Genomic DNA, 26,453 nt, shown 5'->3' on the forward strand with positions numbered 1-26,453 from the left:
GTGAAATCATACAGTATTTGTCTTTCTCTGACTTCTTTCACTTGGCATAATGCCCTCAAGGACCATCCGTGTTATCACAAATGGCGGGATTTCCTCCTTTTATATGGATGAGTAATAATCCATTGTGTGTGTGTGTGTGTGTGTGTGTGTGTGTGTATAAACCACAACTTTATCCATTCATCCATCGACAGACACTTAGGTTGTTTCCATGTCTTCACTATTACAAATAATGCTGCTATGAACACAGGGGTGCAGTTATCTCTTCAACACAGTGTTTTCATTTCCTTCAGATATAATAGTTGACCCTTGAACGATGGGGGGGTTATGGATGCTGACCCTCTGTGCTGTCGAAAAATCGGTGTAAAACATTGGAATTGGCCCTCTGCATTCACAGTTCTACATCTGTGGATCCAACCAGCTGTAGATCATGTAGTACCTTAGTATTTAATACTGAAAAAAATCCAAGTATAAGTGGACCCATGCAGTTCAAACCTGTTCAAGGGTCAACTGTATTCCCACAAGTGGAAATTCTGCATCATATTTTGAATTTTTTGAGGAACCTTCATAATGTTTCCATATTGGTTGTACCAGTTGACAATCCCACCAACAGTGCACAAGCGTTCCCTTTTCTCTACATACTTGCCAGCATTTGTTATCTCTTGTCTTTTTATTGCTCACACAACCACATTTGTGGTTTCGATCTGCATTTCCCTGTTGATTTAGTGGTGTTGAACATCTTTTCATGTACTTGTTAACCATTGGCATATCTTCTTTGGAAAAATGTCTATACAGGTCCTTTGCCCATTTTTAAATTGGATTACTTGGTTTTTTGCTATTCAACTTTATGAGATCTTTATATATTTTGGATGTTAATTCCTTATCATACATGGTTTGTAAATATTTTTTCCTTTTCCGTAGGCTGTCTTTTAATTTTGTAGGTGGTTTCTTTTGCCATGCAAAATTTTTCAGTTTGATGTAGTCTCATTTATTTTGTTGCTTGTGCCTTAGGTGTCATATCCAAAAAATCATTGCCAAGACCCATGTCAAGGAGTTTTGCTCTGATGTTTTCTACTGGGAATTTTATGGATTATGATCTCACACTGAAATCTTTAATCTATTTCAAGTTAATTTTCATGGGTGGTGTAAGATAGGGGTCTACTTTCATTCTTTTACATGTAAATGTCCAATTTTCTAGCACCATTTATTGAAGATACTGTCTTTTCTCTATTGAGTATTTTTGGCTCCCTTGCATGGGTTTACTCCTGGGCTCTCAATTCTGTTTTGTTCGTCTATGTGTCTGTTATTATGCCACTGTCATACTGTCTTGATTACTACAGCTTTATAGTATAGCTTGAAAGCAAGAAGTGTGATGCCTCCCACTTTGTTCTTCTTTCTCAAGATTGTTTTGGCTGTACAGGCGGGGTCTTTTGTGGTTCCATATAAATTTTAGGACTTTTTTTCTATTTCTGAAAAAAAAGTGCCATTAGAATCTTGATAGGAATTACATTGAATCTATAGATGGCTTTGGGTAGTATGGACATTTTAACAATTCTCTCAATCCATGAGCATGGGATATCTTTCCAGTTATCGGTGTCTTCTTGGATTTCCTTCTTCAATGTCTTGTAGCTTTCAGTGCAGAGATCTTTCACCTCCTTGGTTAAATTAAGTATTCTATTCTTTTTGATGCTACTGTAAATGGGATAATTTAAGTCCCTTTTTCATATAATTCATTATCAGTGTACAGAAATGCTACTGATTTTTGTATGTTAATTTTGTATCATGCAACTTTACTGAATTGATTAGATCTAGCAGTTTACTGATGGAGTCTCTAGAATTTTCTATGTATAAAATCATGTCATATGCAAATAGAGACTATTTTACTTCTTCCTTTCCAATCCTAATGCCTTTTATATCTTTTCCTTGCCTGATTGCTCTGGCTAGGACTTTGAGTACTATGTTGAATAGGAGTGGTGAGAGTGGGCAGCCTTGCCTTGTTCCTGATTTTAGAGGACAGGTTTTTAACCTTTCACAATTGAGTATGATGTTAGCTGTGGGATTGTCATATATGGCCTTTACTATGTTGTGGTATGTTCCTTCTATACCTAGTTTGTAGTTTTAAACAACTGTCATAAATAGTTGTTAAATTTTGTCAAAGGCTTTTTCTGCATCTATAGGGATGATCATATGATTTTTTCCCTTTCATTCTATTAATTGATGCATCACATTGATGGATTTGTGTCTGAACTATCCTTGCATCTCAGGGATAAATCCCACTTGGGATCCTTCGCCATGGCGAAAGATCTTTTTAATGTGCTGCTGAATTCAGTTTGCTAGTATTTTACTGAGAATTTTTGCATCTATATTCATAAGAGATATTGGCCTACGGTTTTCTTTTCTGAGAGTGTCCTTTTCTGGCTTTGGTATGAGGGTAATGCTGACCTTGTAAAACGAGTTTGGGAGTTTCCCACCTCCTCAATATTTTGGGAAGAGTTTGAGAAGGATTGGCATTAATTCTTCTTTAAATGCTTGCTAAAATTCACCAGTGAAGCCATCTGGTCCTGGGCTTTTCTTCATTGGGAGATTTTTGATTAATGATTTAATGTCCTTAATACTAATTGGTCTGTTCAGATTTTCTCTTTCTTCCTGATTCAGTCTTTTTAGGTTGTATGTTTCTAAAAATGTGTCCATTTATTCTAGGTTGTCCAGTTTGTTGGTGTATAAATTGTTCATAGTAGCCTCTTATAATCCTTTGTATTTCTGTGGTATCAGTGGTAATGTCTCCCTTTTCATTTATAATTTTGTTGATTTGAGTCCTCTCTGTTTCTTGGTGAGTCTAGCTAAAGGTCTGACAACCTTGTTTATCTTTTCCAAGGACTAACTCTTAGTTTTGTTAAAGTGTTGTTAATCTTTTCTATTGTCTTCCTATTCTCCATCTCATTTGTTTCTGCTCTAATCTTTATTTCCTTCCTTCTGCTAACTTTGGGCTCAGTTTGTTCTGCTCTTTCTGGTTCCTTAAGGTATAGAGTTATATTATTTGAGACTTTTATTTCTTAATGTAGGCATTTATTGCTATGAACTTCCCTCTTAGAATTGCTTTTGGTGCATGCCATAAGTTTTGGTATGTAGTATTTCCATTTTTCATCTGTCTCAAGATACATTATTTCCCCTTTCATTTCTTCTTTGATGGGTCAGGAGAGTATTATTTAATTTCCATGTATTTGTAAATTTTCTAGTTTTCTTCCTGTTACTGATTTCTAGTTTCATACCATTGTGGTCAGAGAAGATACTTGGTATGATTTCAATATTCTTAAATTTGCTTAAACTTGTTTTGTGGCCTAACATATGTTCTATTCTAAAAAATGTTCCACATGCACTTAGGAGTGTATATTCGGCTGTTATTGGATAGAATATCCTGTATATGTCTCTTAGGTTCAGTTGATCTACAGCATTGTTCATATCCACTGTTTCCTTATTGATTCCCTGTGTGGATGATCTATCCATTGTTGAGAGGGGGGTATTAAAGTCCCCAACTATTATTGTATTGCTGTTTCTCAATTTAGGTCTGCTTTATATATTTGGGTGCTCCAACGCTGGATGCATAAATATCTACAATTATTATATCTTCTTGATGGATTGACCCCTTTATCATTATATGATGACATTCTTTGTCTCTTTGTACTATTTTTACTATAAAGTCTATTTTGTCTCATGTAAGTACACCTACCCCTGACTTCTTAAAATATACCATTTGCTTGGCTTATCTTTTTCCACCCCTTTCTTTTCTTTTTTTTTCTGTTTATTTTTTTAAATTTTATTATTTTTTAGTTTTTAATTTAATTTAATTTTTTTATACAGCAGGTTCTTATTAGTTATCTATTTTATACATATTAGTGTATACATGTCAATCCCAATCTCCCAGTTCATCCCACCACCACCACCACCACCACCCCCACCACTTTCCCCCTTGGTGTCCCTACATTTGTTCTCTACATCTGTGTCTCTATTTCTGCCCTGCCAACCGGTTCATCTGTACCATTTTTCTAGGTTCCACATATATGCGTTAATATACGATATTTGTTTTTCTTTTTCTGACTGACTTCACTCTGTATGACAGTCTCTAGATCCATCCACATCTCTACAAATGACCCAATTTCGTTCCTTTTTATGGCTGAGTAATATTCCATTGTATATATGTACCACATCTTCTTTATCCATTCGTCTGTCGATGGGCATTTAGATTGCTTCCATGACATGGCTATTGTAAATAGTGCTGCAATGAACATTGGGGTGCATGTGTCTTTTTGAATTATGGTTTTCTCTGGGTATATGCCCATTAGTGGGATTGCTGGGTCATATGGTAATTCTATTTTCAGTTTGTTTTTTAAGGAACCTCCATACTGTTCTCCATAGTGGCTGTATCAATTTACATTCCCACCAACAGTGCAAGAGGGTTTCCTTTTCTCCACACCCTCTCCAGCATTTGTTGCTTGTAGATTTTCTGATGATGCCCATTCTAACTGGTGTGAGGTGATACCTCATTGTAGTTTTGATTTGCATTTCTCTAATAATTAGTGATGTTGAGCAGCTTTTCATGTGCTTCTTGGCCATCTGTATGTCTTCTTTGGAGAAATGTCTATTTAGGTCTTCTGCCCATTTTTGGATTGGGTTGTTTGTTTTTTTAATATTGAGCTCCACCCCTTTATTTTCAGTCTTTGTGTGTCCTTAAGGTTAAAGTGAACCTCTTGTGGGCAACGTATTGTTGGATCTTGTTTTTTTTTTAATCCATTTAGCCATTCTGTATCTTTTGATTGCAGAATCTAGCTCCATTTATGTTAAAAGTAATTATTGATAGGGAAGGACTTATTGCCATTTTGTTAATTGTTTTCTGGCTGTTTTGTAGTTCCTCTGTTCCTTGTTTCATATCTTGCTGTGGTTTTTGTGTGTGTTTTGATGTCTTTTGGTATCAGTATGCTTTGACAACTTTATCATGTTCTTTTGTGTAAATACTACACGTTTTTGCCTTAGCATTACCATGAGGCTTACATAGACTATATTAAAATAATAACACCCTATTTTAAACTGATAACGACTTAAGTTCAATAGACTTCCTAAACTTTACTTTTGCTTGTCCTCTCCCTCACATTTTAGGTTATTGTTGCTGGACAGTTGATACATTATTAAATATTGTGTAACCAACATCAAGTTATTGTAGTCATGGTTATTTTTACTATGTTTTCTAACTTTTTAAAGTATTATTTACTTATTTATTTATTTACTTATTTATGGCTTCATTGGGTCTTCGTTGCTGTGTGCAGGCTTTCTCTAGTTGTGGCGAGTGGGGGCTACTCTTTGTTGTGGTGGGCAGGCTTCTCATTGCGGTGGCTTCTCTTGTTGCAGAGCATGGGCTCTAGGCGTGTGGGCTTCAGTAGTTGTGGCACGCGGCCTCAGTAGTTGTGGCTCACAGGCTCTAGAGCACAGGCTCCATGGTTGTGGTGCACAGGCATGTGGGATCTTCCCAGACCAGGGATCAAACCCGTGTCCCCTGCATTGGCAGGTGGATTCTCAACCACTGCACCACCACGGAAGTCCTTTTTTTCTAACTTTTAACATACAGTTATAAGTGAATTATGTACCACTGTTACCACATTACAGAATCTAACTTTGACTATATACTTACCATTACCAGTGAGTTTTATGCTACCTTCTTATGTTTTATGATGTTATTTAGTGTCCTTTTACTCAAAGAACTCCCTTTAGCCTTTCTTGTAAGGCAGATCTAGTGGTGATAAACTCCCTCAGGTTTTGTTTCTTCAGGAATACCTTTATCTCTCCTTCATTTCTGAAGGATAGCTTTGCCAGGCATAGAATTCTTGGTTGATGGTTTTTTTCAAAAATTTGAATATACCATTCCATTCTCTCCTGACATGAAACGTTTCTGTTGAGAAATCTACCAGAAGTCTTATGAGAGTTCCAGTGTTGGTAACTTCTCTTTTCTCTTGCTGCTTTCAAAATTCTTTGTCTTTGACTTTTGACAATTTAATTATAATCTCAGTGTAGCCCTACTCATGTTTAACCTATTTGGTGTCCTTTGTGCCTTATGGATCTGGATGTCCCTTTCTCTCCCAAGTTGTGGGAAGTTTTCAGCCATTATTGATTTAAATAATACACTTTGTCTCTTTCTCTTTATCTTCTCCTTCTGGAATTCCCATAATGCACATACTGTTTCTTTTGATTGTGTCCTGTAAGTCCCATAGGTTTTATTCAATCTTCTTCATTGTTTTTTTCTTTTTGCTCCCAACTGGAGTTGACTTCTAGGTTTCTTGTGCCTAGTAGAGTCTGCTTTTGAAGCTCATTGTTGAGTTCTGCAGTCATTGTATTTTTCAGCTCTAGGGTTTCTGTTTGGGGTTTTGTTTTTGTTTTTTTTTTTTGATGGTTCCGATTTCTTTGCTGAGTTTCTCATTTTGTTCATGTATGGTTTTCCTAATTTTGTTGTCTGTGTGTGCTTGTAGTTCACTAAACTTCTTTAGGAGGATTATTCTGAATTCTCTGTCTGAAAGTTCTGAGATGTCCATTTCTTTAGGGTCAGTAATTGGAGCTTTATTAGTTTCCTTTGCTGTCATATTAACCAGATTTTTCATGATCCTTGATTTCTTACATTGGTATATGCACATATGAGTAAGTGGTCTTCTCCTCCAGACTTTACATGTGTGCTTTGGCAGAGACAGTCAGCTCAGTTTGGGTTTCTGGATGTGTTTGCTGGTAACATCCTTGGGCAGGAATGGTTTGCTATCAGGGTTTATTTTGGGGTGAGGCCACTGCCCAAGTTCTGAGGTGATGGGGCAGGGAGGGCTTGCTGCTGCCTGAGAACAGATAGATAGGACTGCTGATTTGGTTCCCTGCACAAGTGAGGCTGTAGGTTGGGCTCCACAGCTTCCTGGGTTTTCTGGTCAGGATTACTAGATGGTCATGACTGGGTACTATACTCAGCAGTAGGTGGAGCTATGAATTAGCTTCTCTTCCCTGGTGGGGCAGCAGAATAGGCCCCAGGGCCTGTATGGCTTGTTGTTTGGGGACCTGAGCCAGGCAAGAGTGTGTACTGAATTCCCTGGCCAGACAGGGCCACCAGTTTTGCTCTGTTCAAGTGCCACTGTACGCAGGGTTGTTGGATGGGCTAGGCAGCTTCCCATGTGCTCTAGTTAGATTCCATGGTCGGGTGGGCTGCAAGGTGTATTCAGCAATGAGTGGGGCTGTGAATTAGGTTCCCTTCCTGGGCACTGTGGGAGAACTAATTCTAAGGCCAGAAAGGCTCTTTGTTGGTGGTCTTGATTCAAGCTGACCTGCACCCTAAGTTCCCTAGCTGAACACAGCCACTGGCTTTGCTCTGCCGTCTGTCAGCTCTGCCTGCCAGACTCTGTGCTCAAGTATTGCCAGGCTATGCAGCTTCCCAGGTGTTCTGGCCAGGCTTTCTGGTCGGGTGGGGCTGGGAGCTTCACTCAGCAGTCAGTGGGGGTTAAAACTCAGCTCCCCTGCATGCGTGGGGACAGACCGGGCTCCAGGGCCAAATATCTTTGTTTGAGGACCCAAATCAGACAGACTTGGACTCCACTGAGTTCCCAGGTCAGACGGTGCCAATGACTTGACTCTGCAGATGGACAAAGTGGCTGGCTGGGGCTACTACTTGGGCACTGCACATAGGAACTTGGTCCGCCAAGATCAGAGTGCTGGTTGTGGCATGATGAGATTCTCAGTGGTCAAGTCCTTCAGATTCCTCTGCAATCTCCATGGGGTAAGACCAGAGATGGTCTCGCAAGAAAGAACCCACAGTGCTGGGAGAGCTGGATGTCCATGTGGGCCTCTTTCGCCACTGGAGGAACCAGAGGCTTGGGGGAGATTTCTCCACGGTGCCATGCTGGCCTGGGGGAGGGGCAGTGCGGTGAGCACGTAGCGGCTCCTCTTACCCTTCTAATGCCACCTGTCTTGGTCTCTATGGTGCAGGGGGTCCTTCAGCCTCACCCAAATGTTCTAGGATTCTCTCAGTGGTGTCTTCTCTGTGAATAGTTGTTAGTTCTTCTTGTGAGGGAGAACAAAGTCAGGAATGACCTATGTTGCCATCTTGATGATGTCACTCCCCCAAAATTTTTTTTTAAATTTGTAATGGCCAGTGTTGGTGAGGGCTCAGGAAAAAGACTACTCTCCTGTTACTGCTGGTGGAAGGGTAAAATAGTAGTGTCGTTCGGAGGGGTAATTGGGCAATAGGCACAAAAACTTTTTTTCCTGAGGAGACAATCAGAGATGTAAATTTGTGTACATGGATATTCATCGCAGTGTCAATGGACAAAACGTCAAACTCCCTAAACAGGTTAGAGAAATCTTGCACAGCTCTGAGATTATACACTAAGCAGCTGATGAAAATCAAGTCCTTAAAGAATATTCAGTAATGTGAGAAAATGTTCATGAGCTATTGCAAAGTAAAAATGATTTTAGAATAGTATGTTCTGCATGAACCCAATTTTGTAAAAGGAAATATATACATGTAGATGGAAAAAAAAATGGGGGCAATACCCGCCAAATATTAGCAGTGACTACTCTGGGTGATGAGGCTAGAGGTGATTTTTAGTCTCTTTTATTATTTTCTTCACTTTCTAATAGTTCTACAATGAACATACTATTTTTACCATCAAAAAAAGATACGGTAGGAAGAAAGAAAGATAATTGAGGCAAGGAGATTAGGCCAAAGGGCATTGCAATAATGTCACAGGTAAGAAAATACTAAGGCCTCAGGCACAACATCAATTCCCCCGCAGTCATTTTCCCTTTTTAAGTTCTAGCCCATTACTTTTTAGGAGCTCAAATCTCCTCTAGCAGATACAAGAGAGATGACTTGCTGATCACTGAGATCCTTTCCAGATTTAAAATTCCATAATTCTACGAATACACCGATTATTCATCTTCCATTAAAGGCACTGATAATTCTGCCAAAAGACATCCAAACCCCTCAAAATCAAACAGAAAAAAATGCTGTAGTACAACAGCATTAATTTAGATTAAGCCCATTTATGAGACAAAATCAAATGCCAAAAGGATAGGGCGGCCTATTATTAACGGCAATGTGAAAAAAAAAATCCTTGAACTTCTAACAGGCATTTTTATTTTTTAATTTTTTTTAAAATTTATTTTATTTTTGGCTGCGTTGGTCTTCGTTGCCGTGTGCGGGCTTTCTCTAGTTGAGGCGAGCGGGGGCTGCTCTTCGTTGCAGTGTGCAGGCTTCTCATTGCGGTGGCTTCTCTTGTTGCGGAGCACGGGCTCTAGGCATGTGGGCTTCAGTAGTTGTGGCATGCGGGCTCAGTAGTTGTGGCTCGCGGGCTCTAGAGCGCAGGCTCAGTAGTTGTGGTGCATGGGCTTAGTTGCTCCTCGGCATGTGGGATCTTCCCGGACCAGGGCTCGAACTCGTGTCCCTGGCATTGGCAGGCAGATTCTCAACCACTGTACCACCAGGGAAGCCCCTAGCAGGCATTTAAAAATATGTGTTTTTATTACTGTAATCTTTAAGTATGTTTTTAGTGGCAGCCACTAGCCCTCCTGCTGTTAATGGATTGTTAGCATTTCCATTAGAAGCCCACTTTCTAAGGAATCTACAACTTGTCTACTATAGTTTGACTCAACCTCATAACTGAATATTCTGCCTAAGGGGATGAAATTATTTGAACCCTTAAGGATAAACAGTGGTGTCACACTTTATAAAATGCAGTATCCACGCAAAACAACTAGATTTGCAAGCTCTCTGATCTGTTTCTGGTACATTTTGAAGGGTGGTTCCCCTGCGAAGGAGCTGAATTGAATCAGGTCAGGAGACAGTTTGTAATGAGCTTCCTGGGAAGAAAAGCACTTTAGAAATATAACAAATAATGAAGACCGTGGCATGGCATTTTCAAAGAGAAAAGACTGAATTTAAATTCAGTCTTTTGCTATATTAAGAGGTTTCCATTTATAAAGTTTTCTCCCAAGAAAACAATCCCATTTATAGTCCTGTCCACATGAAAATAATTTTCTATTTCCCCTCCTACAATGTTTTCCCTTTTAAAAAAATGTTCTTAATATCTAGTAAGGCAGTAAATGTCTTGACAAATGCCTTTAAAGGTTTCAGTGTTTCAGATATATTCTGGCACCACCAAAAAGGAGATAAAAAATATCCTAGTTACGCATGGTTTGGACCTCTGATAATCAAGATGGAACTCATGGAGAGTTTCAGTTCTGTGCAAATCAATAAGCAACAACTCACCCTGAAACAGTGCCCGACACGTGCCCTGGGTACCCAGCACTGTTAAAAAGGGCTTTAAAGTATGAGAAAATTTAATCCCCCCAACAACCCTAGGAAGTGGCTGAGAGGTAAATGAACTTGCTCAAGGCTACCCAGCTAGGAAGTGAGCCCCTGCTCATGACCAGCTCTCCATAACTTTCATAGTAGGAAGCTTTCCATGTTTACTCATGTTTTACTTGAGTATTTGTTGGAAGACAAATTTTTCAAACTGTCCAAAAGACAAGTGGGAAATCTAGTTCAGATCCACGAACTGAATTTTATATTTCTTTTCTCAAAATTAAGTCTTAAAACTTAGCAATGCCATGAAAATGGCTATTATAAGAAACAAACAGAAAACAACACGTGCTGAAGAAATTAGAACTTCTGTGCGTTGCCGAGGGAATGTAAAATGGTGCAGCCACTAAGGAAAACAGTATGGCAGTTCCTCAAAAAAATTAAAAAGAGAATTATCATGTGATTAGCAATTCTACTTCTGGGTATATACCCAAAAAGACTTGAAAGCAGAGACTTAAATAGATATTTGTATAGTAATGTTTATAGCCAAAAAGTGGAAACACTCTAAATGTCTATCGATGGATGAATGGATAAACAAAATGATGTATAAATAACTGTATATGTGTGTATATATGTATATGTACGTGTGTATGCATATACATATGATGGGGTTTTTTTGTTTTTGTTTTTGCTAGCATGGCTAAAGTATTTCTAAGATGGTGTTGAAAAGAAACATTTTGTCTATTACAAAATATTATGGAGGGTTTTCCTGGAATGGAGAATCTGAAAGCTCACAAAAGATTCATTGCTTCAGCAAACATTTACTGACAGCACACTATGTATGGTTTGAGAATTAATCTAAACCCTGAGGATATAGCAGTAAACAATAGAGGAAAAAAGTCTATGTTCATGTTTATATTTTTGAGGTATAATTTACATATGTTATATTAGTTTCAGGTGTACAACATATATATATATATAACACACCTATAATATGTACATATATATGTGTGTGTGTGTATATATATATATATATATATATATATATAAATGATCACAATAAGTCTTGTTAATCTGTTACCATAAATGGTTGCAAATTTCTGTGATGAGAACTTTTAAGATCTACTTTCAAATAGGCAAGAGTATTATTAACTATTACCATGCTGCACATTACATCTCCAGGACTTTTTTTTTTAAGAATATAGAAAAAAATCAGTTGTATTTCTATACATTAGCAATAAACAATCTAAAAAATTTTTTTAATCCAGTTAAAATAACAAAAAGAAAAAAATATTTATGAGTAAATTTAATCAATGAATATAAGACTTGTATACTGCAAATCATTGTTGAAAGAAACTAAAGACCTAAGTAAATGGAGAGACATCCTATGTTCATGAATTGGAAGATTTAATATTATTAAGATGACAACACTTAGAAATAAACCCATATATCAAAAGTAAATTGATTTTCAACAAGGATGTCAAGAGTATCCTTATCAACAAATGGTGATAGACAATGGATATCCATATGCAAAAGAATAAATTTGAACCTTAGTTCATACCACATATAAAAATTAACTCAAAATGTATCTTACAGGAAACATTGGTGTAAATCTGTAAGACTTTAGATTAGGCAATAGTTTCTTTTTTTTCTTAACATTTTTATTGGAGTATAATAAAATTGCTTTATAAAATTGTAAAATTGCTTTACATTGTTGTGTTAGTTTCTGCTGTATAACAAAGTGAATCAGCTATACGTATACATACATCCCCATATCCCCTCCCTCTTGCGTCTCCTTCCCACCCTCCCTAACCCACCCCTCTAGGGTCACAAAGAACCAAGCTAATCTCCCTGTGCTATGCGGCTGCTTCCCACTACCTATCTACTTTACACTTGGTAGTGTATATATGTCAATGCCACTCTCTAACTTCTTCCTAGCTTACCCTTCCCCATCCCAGTGTCCTCAAGTCCATTCTCTATGTCTGCATCTTTATTCTTCTCCTGCCCCTAGGTTCTTCAGAACCATTTTTTTTTAGATTCCATATATATGTGTTAGCATACGGTATTTGTTTTTCTGACTTACTTCACTCCGTATGACAGACTCTAGGTCCACCCACCTCACTACAAATAACTCAATTTCGTTTCTTTTTATGGCTGAGTAATATTCCATTGTATACATGTGCCACATCTTCTTTATCCATTCATCTGTCGATGGACACTTAGGTTGCTTCCATTACCTGGCTATTGTAAATAGAGCTGCAATGAACATTGTGGTACATGACTCTTTGAATTATGGTTTTCTCAGGGTATATGCCCAGTAGTGGGATTGCTGGGTCATATGGTAGTTCTATTTTTAGTTTTTTAAAGAACCTCCATACTGTTCTCCATAGTGGCTGTATCGATTTACATTCCCACCAACAGTGCAAGAGGGTTCCCTTTTCTCCACACCCTTTCCAGCATTTATTGTTTCTAGATTTTTTGATGATGGCCATTCTGACTGGTGTGAGGTGATAGCTCATTGTAGTTTTGATGTGCATTTCTCTAATGATTAGTGATGTTAAGCATTCTTTCATGTGTTTGTTGGCAATCTGTATATCTTCTTTGGAGAAATGTCTATTTAGGTCTTCTGCCCATTTTTGGATTGGATTGTTTGTTTTTTGATACTGAGCTGCATGAGCTGCTTGTATATTTTGGAGATTAATCCTTTGTCCGTTGATTCATTTGCAAATATTTTCTCCCATTCTGAGGGTTGTCTTTTCGTCTTGTTTATGGTTTCCTTTGCTGTGCAAAAGCTTTGAAGTTTCATTAGGTCCCATTTGTTTATTTTTGTTTTTATTTCCATTTCTTTTTTTTAACATCTTTATTGGAGTATAATTGCTTTACAATGGTGTGTTAGTTTCTGCTTTATAACAAAGTGAATCAGTTATACATATGTTCCCATATCTCTTCCCTCTTGCATCTCCCTCCCTATCCCAACCCTCTAGGTGGTCACAAAGCACCAAGCTGATCTCCCTGTGCTATGCAGTTGCTTCCCACTAGCTATCTATTTTACGTTTGGTAGTGTATATATGTCCATGACACTCTCTCACTTTGTCACAGCTTACCCTTCCCCCTCCCCATATCCTCAAGTCCATTCTCTAGTAGGTCTATGTCTTTATTCCCGTCTTGCCACTAGGTTCTTCATGACCTTTCTTTATTTTTTATTTTTTCCTTAGATTCCATATATATGTGTTAGCATACGGTATCTGTTTTTCTCTTTCTGACTTACTTCACTCTGTATGACAGACTAACTTCATCCACCTCACTACAAATAACTCAATTTTGTTTCTTTTTATGGCTGAGTAATATTCCATTGTATATATGTGCCACATCTTCTTTATCCATTCATCTCATGATGGACACTTAGGTTGCTTCCATGTCCTGGCTATTGTAAATAGAGCTGCAATGAACATTGTGGTACATGACTCTTTTTGAATTATGGTTTTCTCAGGGTATATGCCCAGTAGTGGGATTGCTGGGTCGTATGGTAGTTCTATTTGTAGTTTTTTAAGGAACCTCCATACTGTTCTCCATAGTGGATGTATCAATTTACATTCCCACCAACAGTGCAAGAGTGTTCCCTTTTCTCCACACCCTCTCCAGCATTTACTGTTTCTAGATTTTTTGATGATGGCCATTCTGACTGGTGTGAGATGATATCTCATTGTAGTTTTGATCTGCATTTCTCTAATGATTAATGATGTTGAGCATTCTTTCATGTGTTGTTGGCACTCTGTATATCTTCTTTGGAAAAATGTCTATTTAGGTCTTCTGCCCATTTTTGGATTGGGTTGTTTGTTTTTTTGTTATTGAGCTGCATGAGGTGCTTGTAAATTTTGGAGATTAATCCTTTGTCAGTTGCTTCATTTGCAAGTAGTTTCTCCCATTCTGAGGGTTGTCTTTTGGTCTTGTTTATGGTTTCCTTTGCTGTGCAAAAGCTTTTAAGTTTCATTAAGTCCCATTTATTTATTTTTGTTTTTATTTCCATTTCTCTAGGAGCTGGGTCAAAAAGGATCTTGCTGTGATGTATGTCATAGAGTGTTCTGCCTATGTTTTCCTCTAAGAGTTTCACAGTGTCTGCCCTTACATTTAGGTCTTTAATCCATTTGGAGTTTATTTTTGTGTATGGTGTTAGGAAATGTTCTAATTTCATTCCTTTACATGTAGCTGTCCAGTTTTCCCAGCACCACTTATTGAAGAGGCTATCGTTGCTCCATTGTATATTCTTGCCTCCTTTATCAAAGATAAAGTGACCATATGTGTGTAGGTTTATCTCTGGGCTTTCTATCCTGTTCCATTGATCTATATTTCTGTTTTTGTGCCAGTACCATACTGTCTTGATTACTGTAGCTTTGTAGTATAGTCTGAAGTCAGGGAGCCTGATTCCTCCAGCTCCATTTTTCTTTCTCAGGATTGCTTTGGCTATTTGGGGTCTTTTGTGTATCCATATAAATTGTGAAGTTTTTTGTTCCAGTTCTGTGAAAAATGCCATTGGTAGTTTGACAGGGATTGCACTGAATCTGTAGATTGCTTTGGGTAGTAGAGTCATTTTCACAATGTTGATTCTTCCAATCCAGGAACATGGTATGTCTCTTCATCTGTTTGTATCATCTTTAATTTCTTCCATCAGTGTCTTATAGTTTTCTGCATACAGGTCTTTTGTCTCCTTAGGTAGGTTTATTCCTAGGTATTTTATTCTTTTTGTTGCAGTGGTAAATGGGAGTGCTTCCTTAATTTCTCTTTCAGATTTTTCATCATTCGTGTATAGGAATGCAAGAGATTTCTGTGCATTAATTTTGTATCCTGCTACTTTACCAAATTCATAGATTAGCTCTAGTAGTTTTCTGGTAGTATCTTTAGGATTCTCCATGTATAGTATCATGTCATGTGCAAACAGTGACAGTTTTACTTCTTCTTTTCTGATTTGGATTCCTTTTCTTTCTTTTTCGTCTCTGATTGCTGGGGCTAAAACTTCCAAAACTATGTTGGATAATAGTGGTGAGAGTGGGCAACCTTGTCTTGTTCCTGATCTTAGTGGAAATGCTTTCAGTTTTTCACCATTGAGAATGATGTTGGCTGTGGGTTTGTCATATATGGCCTTTATTATGTTGAGATAAGTTCCCTCTATGCCTACTTTCTGGAGAGTTTTAATCATAAATGGGTGTTGAATTTTGTTGAAAGCTTTTTCTGCGTCTATTGAGGTAATAATATGGTTTTTCTGCTTCAGTTTGTTAATATGGTGTATCACATTGATTGATTTGCCCATATTGAAGAATCCTTGCATTCCTGGGATAAACCCCACCTGATCATGGTGTATGATCCTTTTAATGCGCTGCTGGATTGTGTTTGCTAGTATTTTGTTGAGGACTTTCGCATCTATGTTCATCAGTGATATTGGCCTGCAGTTTTCTTTTTTTTGTGACATCATTGTCTGGTATCAGGGTGATGGTGGCCTCACAGAATGAGTTTGGGAGTGTTCCTCCCTCTGCAATATTTTGGAAGAGTTTGAGAAGGATAGGTGTTAGCTCTTCTCTAAATGTTTGATAGAATTCGCCTGTGAATCCATCTGGTCCTGGGCTTTTGTTTTTTGGAAGATTTTTAATCACAGTTTCAATTTCAGTGCTTGTGATTGGTCTGTTTATATTTTCTATTTCTTCCTGGTTCAGTCTCGGGAGGTTGTGCTTTTCTAAGAATTTGTCCATTTCTTCCAGGTTGTCCATTTTATTGGCATAGAGTTGCTTGTAGTAATCTCTCATGATTGTTTGTATTTCTGCAGTGTCAGTGGTTACTTCTCCTTTTTCATTTCTAATTCTGTTGATTTGAGTCCTCTCCCTTTTTTTCTTGATGAGTGTGGCTAATGGTTTATCAATTTTGTTTATCTTCTCAAAGAACCAGCTTTTAGTTTTATTGATCTTTGCTATCGTTTCCTTCATTTCTTTTTCATTTATTTCTGATCTGATCTTTATGATTTATTTCCTTCTGCTAACTTTGGGGGTTTTTTGTTCTTCTTTCTCTAATTGCTTTAGGTGTAAGGTTAGGTTGTTTATTTGAGATTTTTCTTGTTTCTTGAGGTAGGATTTTATTGCTGTAAACTTCCCTCTTAGAACTGCTTTTGCTGCATCCCATAGGTTTTGGGTTGTCGTGTTTTCATTGTCATTTGTTTCTAGGTAGTTTTTGATTTCCTCTTTCATTTATTCAGTGATCTCTTGGTTATTTAGTACCATATTGTTTAGCCTCCATGTGTTTGTATTTTTTCAGTTTTTTTTCCTGTAATTGATATCTAGTCTCATTGCATTGTTGTCGGAAAAGATACTTGATATGATTTCAATTTTCTTGAATTTACCAAAGCTTGATTTGTGTCCCAAGATAGGATCCATCCTGGAGAATGCTCCATGAGCACTTGAGAAGAAAGTGTATTCTGTTGTTTTTGGATGGAATATCCTATAAATATCAGTTAAGTCCATCTTGTTTAATGTGTCATTTAAAGCTTGTGTGTCCTTATTTATTTCATTTTGGATGATCTGTCCATTGGTGAAAGTGGGGTGTTAAAGTCTCCTACTATTATTGTTACTGTTGATTGCCCCTTTTATGGCTGTTAGCATTTGCCTTATGTATTGAGGTGCTCCTGTGTTGGGTGCATAAATATTTACAATTGTTATATCTTCTTTTTGGATTGATCCCTTGCTCATTATGTAGTGTCCTTCTTTGTCTCTTGTAATAGTCTTTATTTTAAAGTGTATTTTATCTGACATGAGTATTGCTACTCCAGCTTTCTTTTGATTTCCATTTGCATGGAATATCTTTTTCCATCCCCTCACTTTCAGTCTGTATGTGTCCCTAGGTCTGAAGTGGGTCTCTTGTAGACAGCATATATACAGGTCTTATCTTTGTATCCACTCAGCCAGTCTATATCTTTTGGTTGGAGCATTTAATCCATTTACATTCAAGGTAATTATCGATATGTATGTTCCTATTCCCATTTTCTTAATTGTTTTGGGTCTGTTATTGTAGGTCTTTTCCTTCTCTTGTGTTTCCTGCCTAGAGAAGTTCCTTTAGCATTTGTTGTAGAGCTGGTGTGGTGGTGCTGAATTCTCTTAGCTTTTGCTTGACTGTAAAGGTTTTAATTTCTCTGTCAAATCTGAATGAGATCCTTGCTGGGTAGAGTAATCTTGGTTGTAGGTTTTTCCCTTTTATCACTTTAAATATGTCTTGCCACAGCCTTCTGGCTTGCAGAGTTTCTGCTGAAAGATCAGCTGTTAACCTTATGGGGATTCCCTTGTGTGTTATTTGTTGCTTTTCCCTTGCTGCTTTTAATATTTTTTCTTTGTATTTAATTTTTGACAGTTTGATTAATATATGTCTTGGTGTGTTTCTCCTTGGATTTATCCTGTATGGGACTCTCTGTGCTTCCTGGACTTGATTGACTATTTCCTTTCCCATGTTAGGGAAATTTTCAACTATAATCTCTTCAATTATTTTCTCAGTCCATTTTTCTCTTCTTCTTCTGGGACCCCTATAATTAGAATGGTGGTGTGTTTAATGTTGTCCCAGAGGTCTCTGAAACTGTCCTCAGTTCTTTTCATTTTTTGTTTCCTTTATTTTGCTCTGTGGTAGTTATTTTGACTATTTTATCTTCCAGGTCACTTATCCATTCTTCTGCCTCAGTTATTCTGCTATTGATTCCTTCTAGGGAATTTTTACTTTCATTTATTGTGCTGTTCATCATTGTTAGTTTGCTCTTTAGTTCTTCTTGGTCCTTGTTAAATGTTTCTTGTATTTTCTCCATTCTATTTCCAAGACCTTGGATCATCTTTACTATCATTACTCTGAATTCTTATTCAGGTAGACTGCATATTTCCTTTTCATTTGTTTTGTCTGGTGGGTTTTTACCTTGCTCCTTCATCTGCTGCGTATTTCTCTGTGTTCTCATTTTGCTTAACTTACTGTGTTTGGGGGTCTCCTTTTTGCAGGTTGCAGGTTCATAGTTCCTGTTGTTTTTGGTGTCTGCCCCCAGTGGGTAAGGTTGGTTCAGTGGGTTGTGTAGGCTTCCTGGTGGAGGGGACTGGTGCCTGTGTTCTGGTGGATGAGGCTGGATCTTGTCTTTCTGGTGTGCAGGACCGAGTCTGGTGGTGTGTTTTGGGGTGTCTGTGAACTTATTATGATTTTAGGCAGCCTCTCTGCTAATGGGTGGGGTTGTGTTCCTGTCTTGCTAGTTGTTTGGCATGGGGTGTCCAGCACTGGAACTTGCTGGTCGTTGAGTGGAGCTGGGTCTTAGTGTTGAGATGGAGATCTCTGGGACAGCTCTCACCAATTGATATTACATGGAGCCAGGAGGTCTCTGGTGGTCCAGTGTCCTGAACTCGGCTCTCCCACTTCTGAGGCTCAGGCCTGACACCCGGCCGGAGCACCAAGACCCTGTCAGCTACATGGCTCAGAAGAAAAGGGAGAAAAAAAAGAAAGAAAGAAAATAGAGTAAAATAAAATAAAAGTTATTAAAATAAAAAAGAATTTTAATATTATTAAAATTAAAAAGTAATAAAGAAAAGAGCAACCAAACCAGTAAACAAATCCACCAATGACAACAAGTGCTAAAAACTAAACTAAGATCAACATATAAATCAGAAACTAGTCAGTTGCATACAGCAAGCCCCAAGTCTACAGTTGCTCCCAAAGTCCACTGCCTCAATTTTGGGATGATTTGTTGTCTGTTCAGGTATTCCACAGATGCAGGGTACATCAAGTTGATTGTGGAGATTTAATCTGCTGATCCTGAGGCTGCTGGGAGAAATTTCCCTTTCTCTTCTTTGTTCGCACAGCTCCCGGGGTTCAGCTTTGGATTTGGCCCCGCCTCTGCATGTCGGTCGCCCTCTGGCATCTGTTCTTTGCCCAGACAAGAGGGGGTTAAAGGAGGGGCTGATTAGGGGGCTCTGGTTCACTCAGGCTGGGGGGAGGGAGGGGTACGGAATGCAGGGCGAGCCTCTGGCAGCAGAGGCCGGCATGATGTTGGAACAGCCTGAGGCGTGCCGTGTGTTCCCCAGGACTTATTTTATAACTGAAATTTTATACTTTTGACCCCCTTCACCCATTTTGCACACCCCCCATCCTCTGCCTTTGGCAACCACCAATCTGTTGTCTGTATCTATGATCTCATTTTGCTGGATCATAGGATTTTTTGTTGAGTTGTATAAGTTTTATATATATATATATTTTTTAGATATTAACCCCTTATCAGATATGATTTGCAAATATTTTCTCCCATTTGTTAGGTTGCTTTTTCATTTTGTTGGTTTCCTTTGCTCTACAGAAGCTTTGTACTTTGGTGTAGTCCCATTTGTTTATTTTTGCTTTTGATGCCTCTGCTTTTGGTGTCAAATCCAACAAATCATTGCGAAGACCAACGTCAAGGAGCCTACCACCTATGTTTTCTTGTAGGAGTTTTATGGGTTCAGGTATTACACTAAGTTCTTTAATCCATTTTGAGTTAGCTTTTTGTGTATAGTGTAAGAGTGGTCCAGTTTCGTTCTCTTTGCATGTGGCTATCCAGTTTTCCTAGCACCATTATTGCAGAGACTGTCTTTTCCCCATTGTATATTCTTGCCTCCTTTGTCATAAATTGACCATATATGCATGGGTTTATTTCTGGGCTCCCTATTCTGTTCCATTGGTATATGTGTCTGTTTTTATGCCAATCCCACACTGTTTTGATTACTATCACTTTGTAATATAGTGTGACATTAGGGCACACAATGTCTCCAGCTTTGGTCTTTTTTCTCAAGATTACTTTAGCTATTTGGGATTATACGTAGTTCCATATGCATTTTAAGATTGTTTGTTCTATTTCTGTGAAAAATGCCATTGGAATTTTGATAGGGATTGCACTGAATCTATAGATTGCTTTGGGTAGTATGGACATTTTAACAATGTTCTTCCAATCCATGAGCACAGAATGTCTTTCCATTTATTTGTGTCTTCAATTTCTTTCATCAACATCTTATAGTTTTCAGTGTACAGATCTTTCACCTGCTTGGTAAAATTTATTCCTATGTATTTTATTCTTTTTGATGCAATTGTAAATGGGATTGTTGTCTTAATTTCTTTCTGACAGTTTTTATTAGTGTGTAGAAATGCAACAATTCTTGTATATTGACTTTGTATCCTACAACTGAACTGAATTTATTATTTCTCAGTTTTTTTGTGGAGTCTTTAGGGTTTCTTATATATAATATGTCATCAGCAAATAGTGACAGTTTGTCCTTTCCAATTTGGATGCCTTTTTGTTTCTTTTTGTGCCTAATTGCTATATGGCTAGGACGTCCAATACTGTGTTAAATAGAAGTGGTGAGAGGGGCATACTTGACTTCTTCCTGATATTAGAGGAAAAGATTTCAGCTTTTCATCATTGAGTATAATGTTAGCTGTGGGCTTGTCAAATATGGCTTTTATTATGTTGTTGAGGTACATTCCCCTCTATATACCCTTTGTTGAGAGTTTTTAATCATACATGGATGTTGAATTTTGTCAAATGCTTTTTCTGTATCTATTGAGTAAGCACATGGTTTTTATTCTTCATTTTGTTAAAGTGGTATATAACACATTGATTTGTGGATGTTGAACCATCCTTGCAGCTCTAGAATAAATCCCACTTATCATGGTGTATGATCCCTTTAATGTATTGTTGAATGTGGTTTGCTAATATTTTGTTGAGGATTTTTGCATCTGTATTCATCAGGGATATTGCCCTGGTAGTGTTCCTTCCTTTTTTTTTTTTCTTTTCTTTTCTTTCTGGGAGACTTTGAACATGATTGGTATTCTTTAAATGTTTGAGAGAATTCACCAGTAATGCCATCTGGTTGTGGACTTTTGTTGGGTGGGTTTTTGTTTTTTGTTTTCTTTAGCTTATAACAGAAATTTATTTCTCACAGTTCTGGAGGTTGAAAAGTCCAAGATCAAGGTGCCAGTATGATCGAGTGAGGAGCCTCTTCCTGTTCATAGCCTTCTTGTGTCCCTATGTGGTGGCAGGAGGCAAGGGAGCTCTCTGGGGTCTCTTTTATGTGGGTATTAATTTCATTTATGAGGGCTCTGCCCTCATGACCTACTCACCTCCCAAAGGCCCCATCTGCTAATACCATCTCATTGGGCGTTAGGATCTCAACGTATGAAATGGGGGGGGGGGAGGGGCACAAATGCTCAGACCATAGGAAGTAGTATATGTGAAACTTTATATATTTATATATATATATATAATTTTTTTATTGAAGTATAGTTCATTTACCATGTTGTGTTAGTTTCAAGTATACAGCACAGTGATTCAGATATATATACATACATATACATTCTTTTTCAGATTCTTTCCCCTTATAGGTGATTATAAAATATTGAGTGTAGTTTCCTGTGCTATACAGTAGGTCCTTGTTGGTTATCTATTTTATATATAGTAGTGTGTATATATTAATCCCAAGGAGGTTTTTGATTGACTAATTCAGTCTCCTTACTAGTAATCGGTCTGTTTGGATTTTCCATTTCTTCACAATTCAGTTTCAGTAGGCTGTATGTTTCTAGGAATTTATCCATTTCTTCCAGGTTGTCAAATTCGTTGGTGTATAATTGTTCATAGTAGTCTCTTATCCTTTGTATTTCTGTGGTATCAGTTGTAATGTCTCCTTTGTGAGTTGTAATTTTGTTGATGTGAGTCCTCTTTCTTTTCTTGATGAGTCTGGCTTAAGGTTTGTCAATTTTGTTTTCAAAGAACCAGTTCTTAGTTTTGTTGATCTTAACTACTGTCTTTTTAGTCTGTATTTCATTTATTTCTGTTCTGATCTTTATTTCCTTCCTTTGGGCTTCCTGTATTATTCTTTTCCTAGTTCTTGGCATGTAAAGTTAGGTTGTTTGAGGATTTTTTTGTTGTTTCTTGATATTGGCATTTATTGATACAAACTTCCCTCTTAGAACTGCTTTTGCTGCATCCCATAAGTTTGGGTGTATTGTATTTCCATTTTTATTTGTCTCAAGGTATTTTTTGACTTCTCTTTTGATATCTTCTTTGACTCATTGGTTGTTCAGTAGCATGCTGTTTAATTTCCACATATTTGTGAATTTTCCAGTTTTCCTCTCGTAATCGATTTCTGGTTTCATACCATTGTAGTTAGAAAAGTGCTTGATATGATTTCAGTCTTTTTAAATATGTTAAGACTTCTTTTGTGGCCTAATAACATATGATCTCTCCTGGATAATATTTCATGTGCACTTGAGAAGAATGTATTGATATATTCCATTGCTTTTGGATGGACTGTGCTGTATGTATCAACTCCATCTGATATGTCATTTACAGCTGAATTTCTGTACTGACTGATCTATCCATTGATGAAAGTAGTGTTTTAAAGCCCCCTACTACTACTGTATTGTTGTCTTTCCTTTTATAGGAAATACTTTCCTAAAGTGTTAATACACTTTGGTGCTCCTATGTTGGGTGCATAAATATTTACAAATGTTATATCCTATTGTTTGATTGACCCCTTGGTCACAATGTAATGCTTTTGTCTCTTATTACTGTCTTTGTTTTAAAGTCTATTTTGTCTTAGTTACCCCAGCTTTCTTTTGGTTTCCATTTGCATGGAATATTTTTTTCCAACCCTTCCCTTAAGTCTGTGTCCTTACATCTGAAGTGAGTGTCTTGTAGGCAGCATGTAGATGTGTGTTTTATCCATTCAGACACTCTGACTTTTAATTGGAAATTTTAAATCATTTTCATTTAAATTAATTATTGATAGGTATGTAAATATTGCCATTTTGTTAATTGTTTTCTGGCTGTTTTCTAGTTCCTCTGTTCCTTTCTGCTCTCTTCCTTTGTGATTTGATGACTTTCTTTAGTGTGTGCTTAGATTCCTTTATCTTTTGTGTGTCTACTATAGGTTTTTACTTTGTAGTTACCATGAGGCTTACACATAAAAAATGTATATAACAGTCTGTTTCAAGCTGATAAAAACTTAAGTTTGAGCACATTCTAAAGCTCTACATTTTTACTCTCCCTCCTAACCCCTGCCAGATGTCTGACACTTTTGATGTCACCTTTTACATCTTTTAATCTCTTGTACCCCTTAATTATTGTAGTTATAGTTATTTTTACTCACTTATAAAGCTAGTATGAAGGTCTTAACCTTCATACTAGCTTTATAAATGATTAATCCAGCACCTTTATAACATTATTCTTAATTTTGCTACATATTTATATTTACCAGTGAGAGTTATACGTTCATATGTTTTCCTATTAATGATTAGCACCCTTTCTTTTCAGCTTAAAGAAGTCCCTCTAACATTTCTCCTAAGGCTGGTTTCGTGGTGATGAGCTCCTTTAGCCTTTTCTTGTCTCCTTCAATTCTGAGTGACAACCTTCACCCAGTAGAGTGTTCTTGGTTGTGGGTTTTTTTCTTTCAGCACTTTGACTATATCATGCCATTTCCTTCTGGCCTGTAAAGTTTCTGCTGAAAATGTGATGATAGTTTTATGGGGGTTCCCTTATACATGACAAGTTGTTTTTCTCTTGCTGCTTTTAAGATTCTCTCCTTGTCCCTAGTTTCTGACAATTTAATTATAATGTGTCTTTCAGTTCATCTTATTTGGAACTCCCTTTGCTTCCTGGATCTGGGTCTCTGTTTTCTTCCCAAGGTTAGGGAAGTTTTCAGCCATTATGTCTTCACGTAAGTTTTCTGCCCCTTTCTCTCTTGCTTCTCCTTCTGGGACCCCTATAATATGAATTTTGGTTGGCTTGATATTGTCCCATAAGCTCCTTAAGCAATTTTCACTTTTTTTCATTCTTTTTTCTTTTTGCTGCTCTGATTGCAGTGAGTTTCACAGCCCTGTCTTCACATTCACTGATCTTCAGCTTCATCTAGTCTGCTGTTGAATCCCTCTAGTGTATTTTTCAGTTCAGTTATTGTTCCTTTCTGGTAGCTATTGGTGACCTGGTGTGAGGCAGAAGGAGAGCAGAGATGGCATCTACTGGCCTCTGTGTTTGGAGTACACTTCAATAGGTCCCTAGATGTGTGCCAAACCATAAAAGTCTGTCCCTCAGGCCACATAGCTCCAGGACAAGCAAACAGGCCACTTTCACAGAAAGACTGGGCTCCTGGGTCTGTTGCCTCTTGCTGTGTCCTGCGCATGGTACCTGGACGAGAAGTCTTCTCCGTTGGTTACAGTCCTGTGGGATTCTTCAGCATAAGCCCCACTGGCCACCAGATCCAGGTGATCTAGTGGTATCTTGTGGGTAGCAGCCAGAAAAATCAGGCTGCCAAAGGAGGGTACAAGCTCCTTTCTGGACGTTATGAGCAAGCAAGCTGAAATGAGGCAGAGGGAGAACACAAAGATGGCACCCACCAGCCTCCATCCCTGGAGAGTAACCAGCAGGCCCCTAAGAAGTATGTTAAATTATATGCCTGCCCCTCAGGCCGATGCTTTTCTTTTTTAATTTATTTATTTTTGTCTGCATTGGGTCTTCGCTGCACGCGAGCTTTCTTTAGTTGCAGTGGGCGCGGGCTACTCTTCAATGCAGTGTGCGGGCTTCTCATTGCGGTGGCTTCTCTTGTTGCGGAGCACCGGATCTAGGCATGCGGGCTTCAGTAGTTGTGGCTCGTGGGCTCAGTAGCTGTGGCTCAGAGGCTCTAGAGCGCAGGCTCAGTAGTTGTGGCCCACGGGCTTATTTGTTCCGCTGCACGTGGGATCTTCCTGGACCAGGGCTTGAACCCGTGTCCCCTGCCTTGGCAGGCAGATTCTTAACCACTGCACCACCAAGGAAGCCCTGATGCTTTAACATAAGTAAATAAGCCTCTTTTACATTAAAATAAAGTCTTTCACAATGGGAGATTATTCAGCTTTAAAAAGGAATGAAATTCTGATACATGTTATAATATCGGTTGAACCTTGAAGACGTTATAGTAAGTGAAAGAAGCCGTGCAACAAAGAACAAATACTGTATGATTCTACTTATGAGGTACCTAGAATAGTCAAATTGATAGATATAGAAAGTAAAGGGGTGGTCCCCAAGGACTGGTTGAGGGGAGTGGGGAAATGTGAATTTACTATTTAATGGGTACATAGTTTTAATATGGGATGATAAAAACAAAGTTCTGGAAATGGATGGTGGTGGTTGTTGGAAAGCAGTGTGAATGTATTTCATACCACTGAACCGTACACTTAAAAATGGTTAAAATGGTGAATTGTATGTCTTTTTAGTGCTGTTTGAAAAAATTAGCATTGGACCTCGTATCACGTAAATCTGGTTTTTCTAAAAAAAAAAAAAAAAAAAAGAACATACCATCAAGGTGTTTTTTTTTTTTCTTTAAGTAATTTCATATCAGATGGCAAATTACAGATCCACCAGGCTGACTGGATTGAGGCTGAGGGAGTTCGTGGTCCAGGAAAAACCGAAAACTTGCACCTGACTTAAGGTCATTCTCACCTGTTGCTCCAGGAAAGGGTCTATGTTCACATGGTAAAACAGAATAGAGCCATTTTCACTTCAAACAGGAAATGATTCTATTTTCAGAGTCAATGGAGGAATATAATGGCAGATCATTCAAAATGATATGTAATATTTTAAAGGACAGCATATGTGGCTGGGGTACTAATGTTTAAACAGAATGCTATCTTTGTTTGTTTGAAATGCTTGAATTCCCAGAGCAAACATGAAATTTCACTAGGAAGTCGGCATCCCCTGATCCTGACTTCTTGACCCTCAATATCTTGGACATGAACAGGGTTGCCTCCTAAATAGCAACAAAGCTTCAAAATTTAGCTCCTTTACAACCCTTCCCTTGAGACAGTCTGTCTTTCAGAGACGCATCCTCCAAAGAGAGGTAATACCAAGTCTCTGTTGGGAAGGCTTCCCTTTGCAGCTCTGGTTGGGTTACAGGCTCTCTTCTGAGTATGGGTCAAAACTAGTTACAAGAATCAAGCAAACAGTTAACTAAACAGAGTGGTAGATGATAAAGTTGAAAATTAACATATTGGTCTCTGACAATCCACCCATCAGACTGAGTAAAAGGGGACTGAGAATCTATTACAACAGTTGAAAAGTAGATTGCTTGCTTCAAATTCTCAAAAGCAATGG

At 37.9% G+C, this 26,453-nt stretch overlaps 1 protein-coding gene across 8 annotated transcripts in view; it reads right to left on the bottom strand.

Annotated features, from left to right (window-relative positions):
- Window positions 1–26,453, bottom strand: part of PCYT1B (phosphate cytidylyltransferase 1B, choline) — a 174,963-nt gene that overhangs the window by 5,642 nt on the left and 142,868 nt on the right. The window contains exon 8 of one of the 8 annotated variants that reach the window (XM_057538949.1): window positions 9,196–9,455. The exons of 4 other annotated variants lie outside the window; for them this stretch is intronic. In XM_057538949.1, the coding sequence (XP_057394932.1) occupies window positions 9,366–9,455 (90 nt within the window). In that variant the 3' untranslated portion in view covers window positions 9,196–9,365. Of the gene's footprint in view, window positions 1–9,195; window positions 9,504–12,146; window positions 18,782–26,453 lie in introns of those variants that run through there. 3 more of the 8 variants (XM_057538950.1, XM_057538948.1, XM_057538952.1) reach the window with 3 other exon arrangements.

Source organism: Balaenoptera acutorostrata, chromosome X (assembly GCF_949987535.1).
Source record: "Balaenoptera acutorostrata chromosome X, mBalAcu1.1, whole genome shotgun sequence".
Lineage (NCBI taxonomy): Eukaryota > Metazoa > Chordata > Mammalia > Artiodactyla > Balaenopteridae > Balaenoptera > Balaenoptera acutorostrata.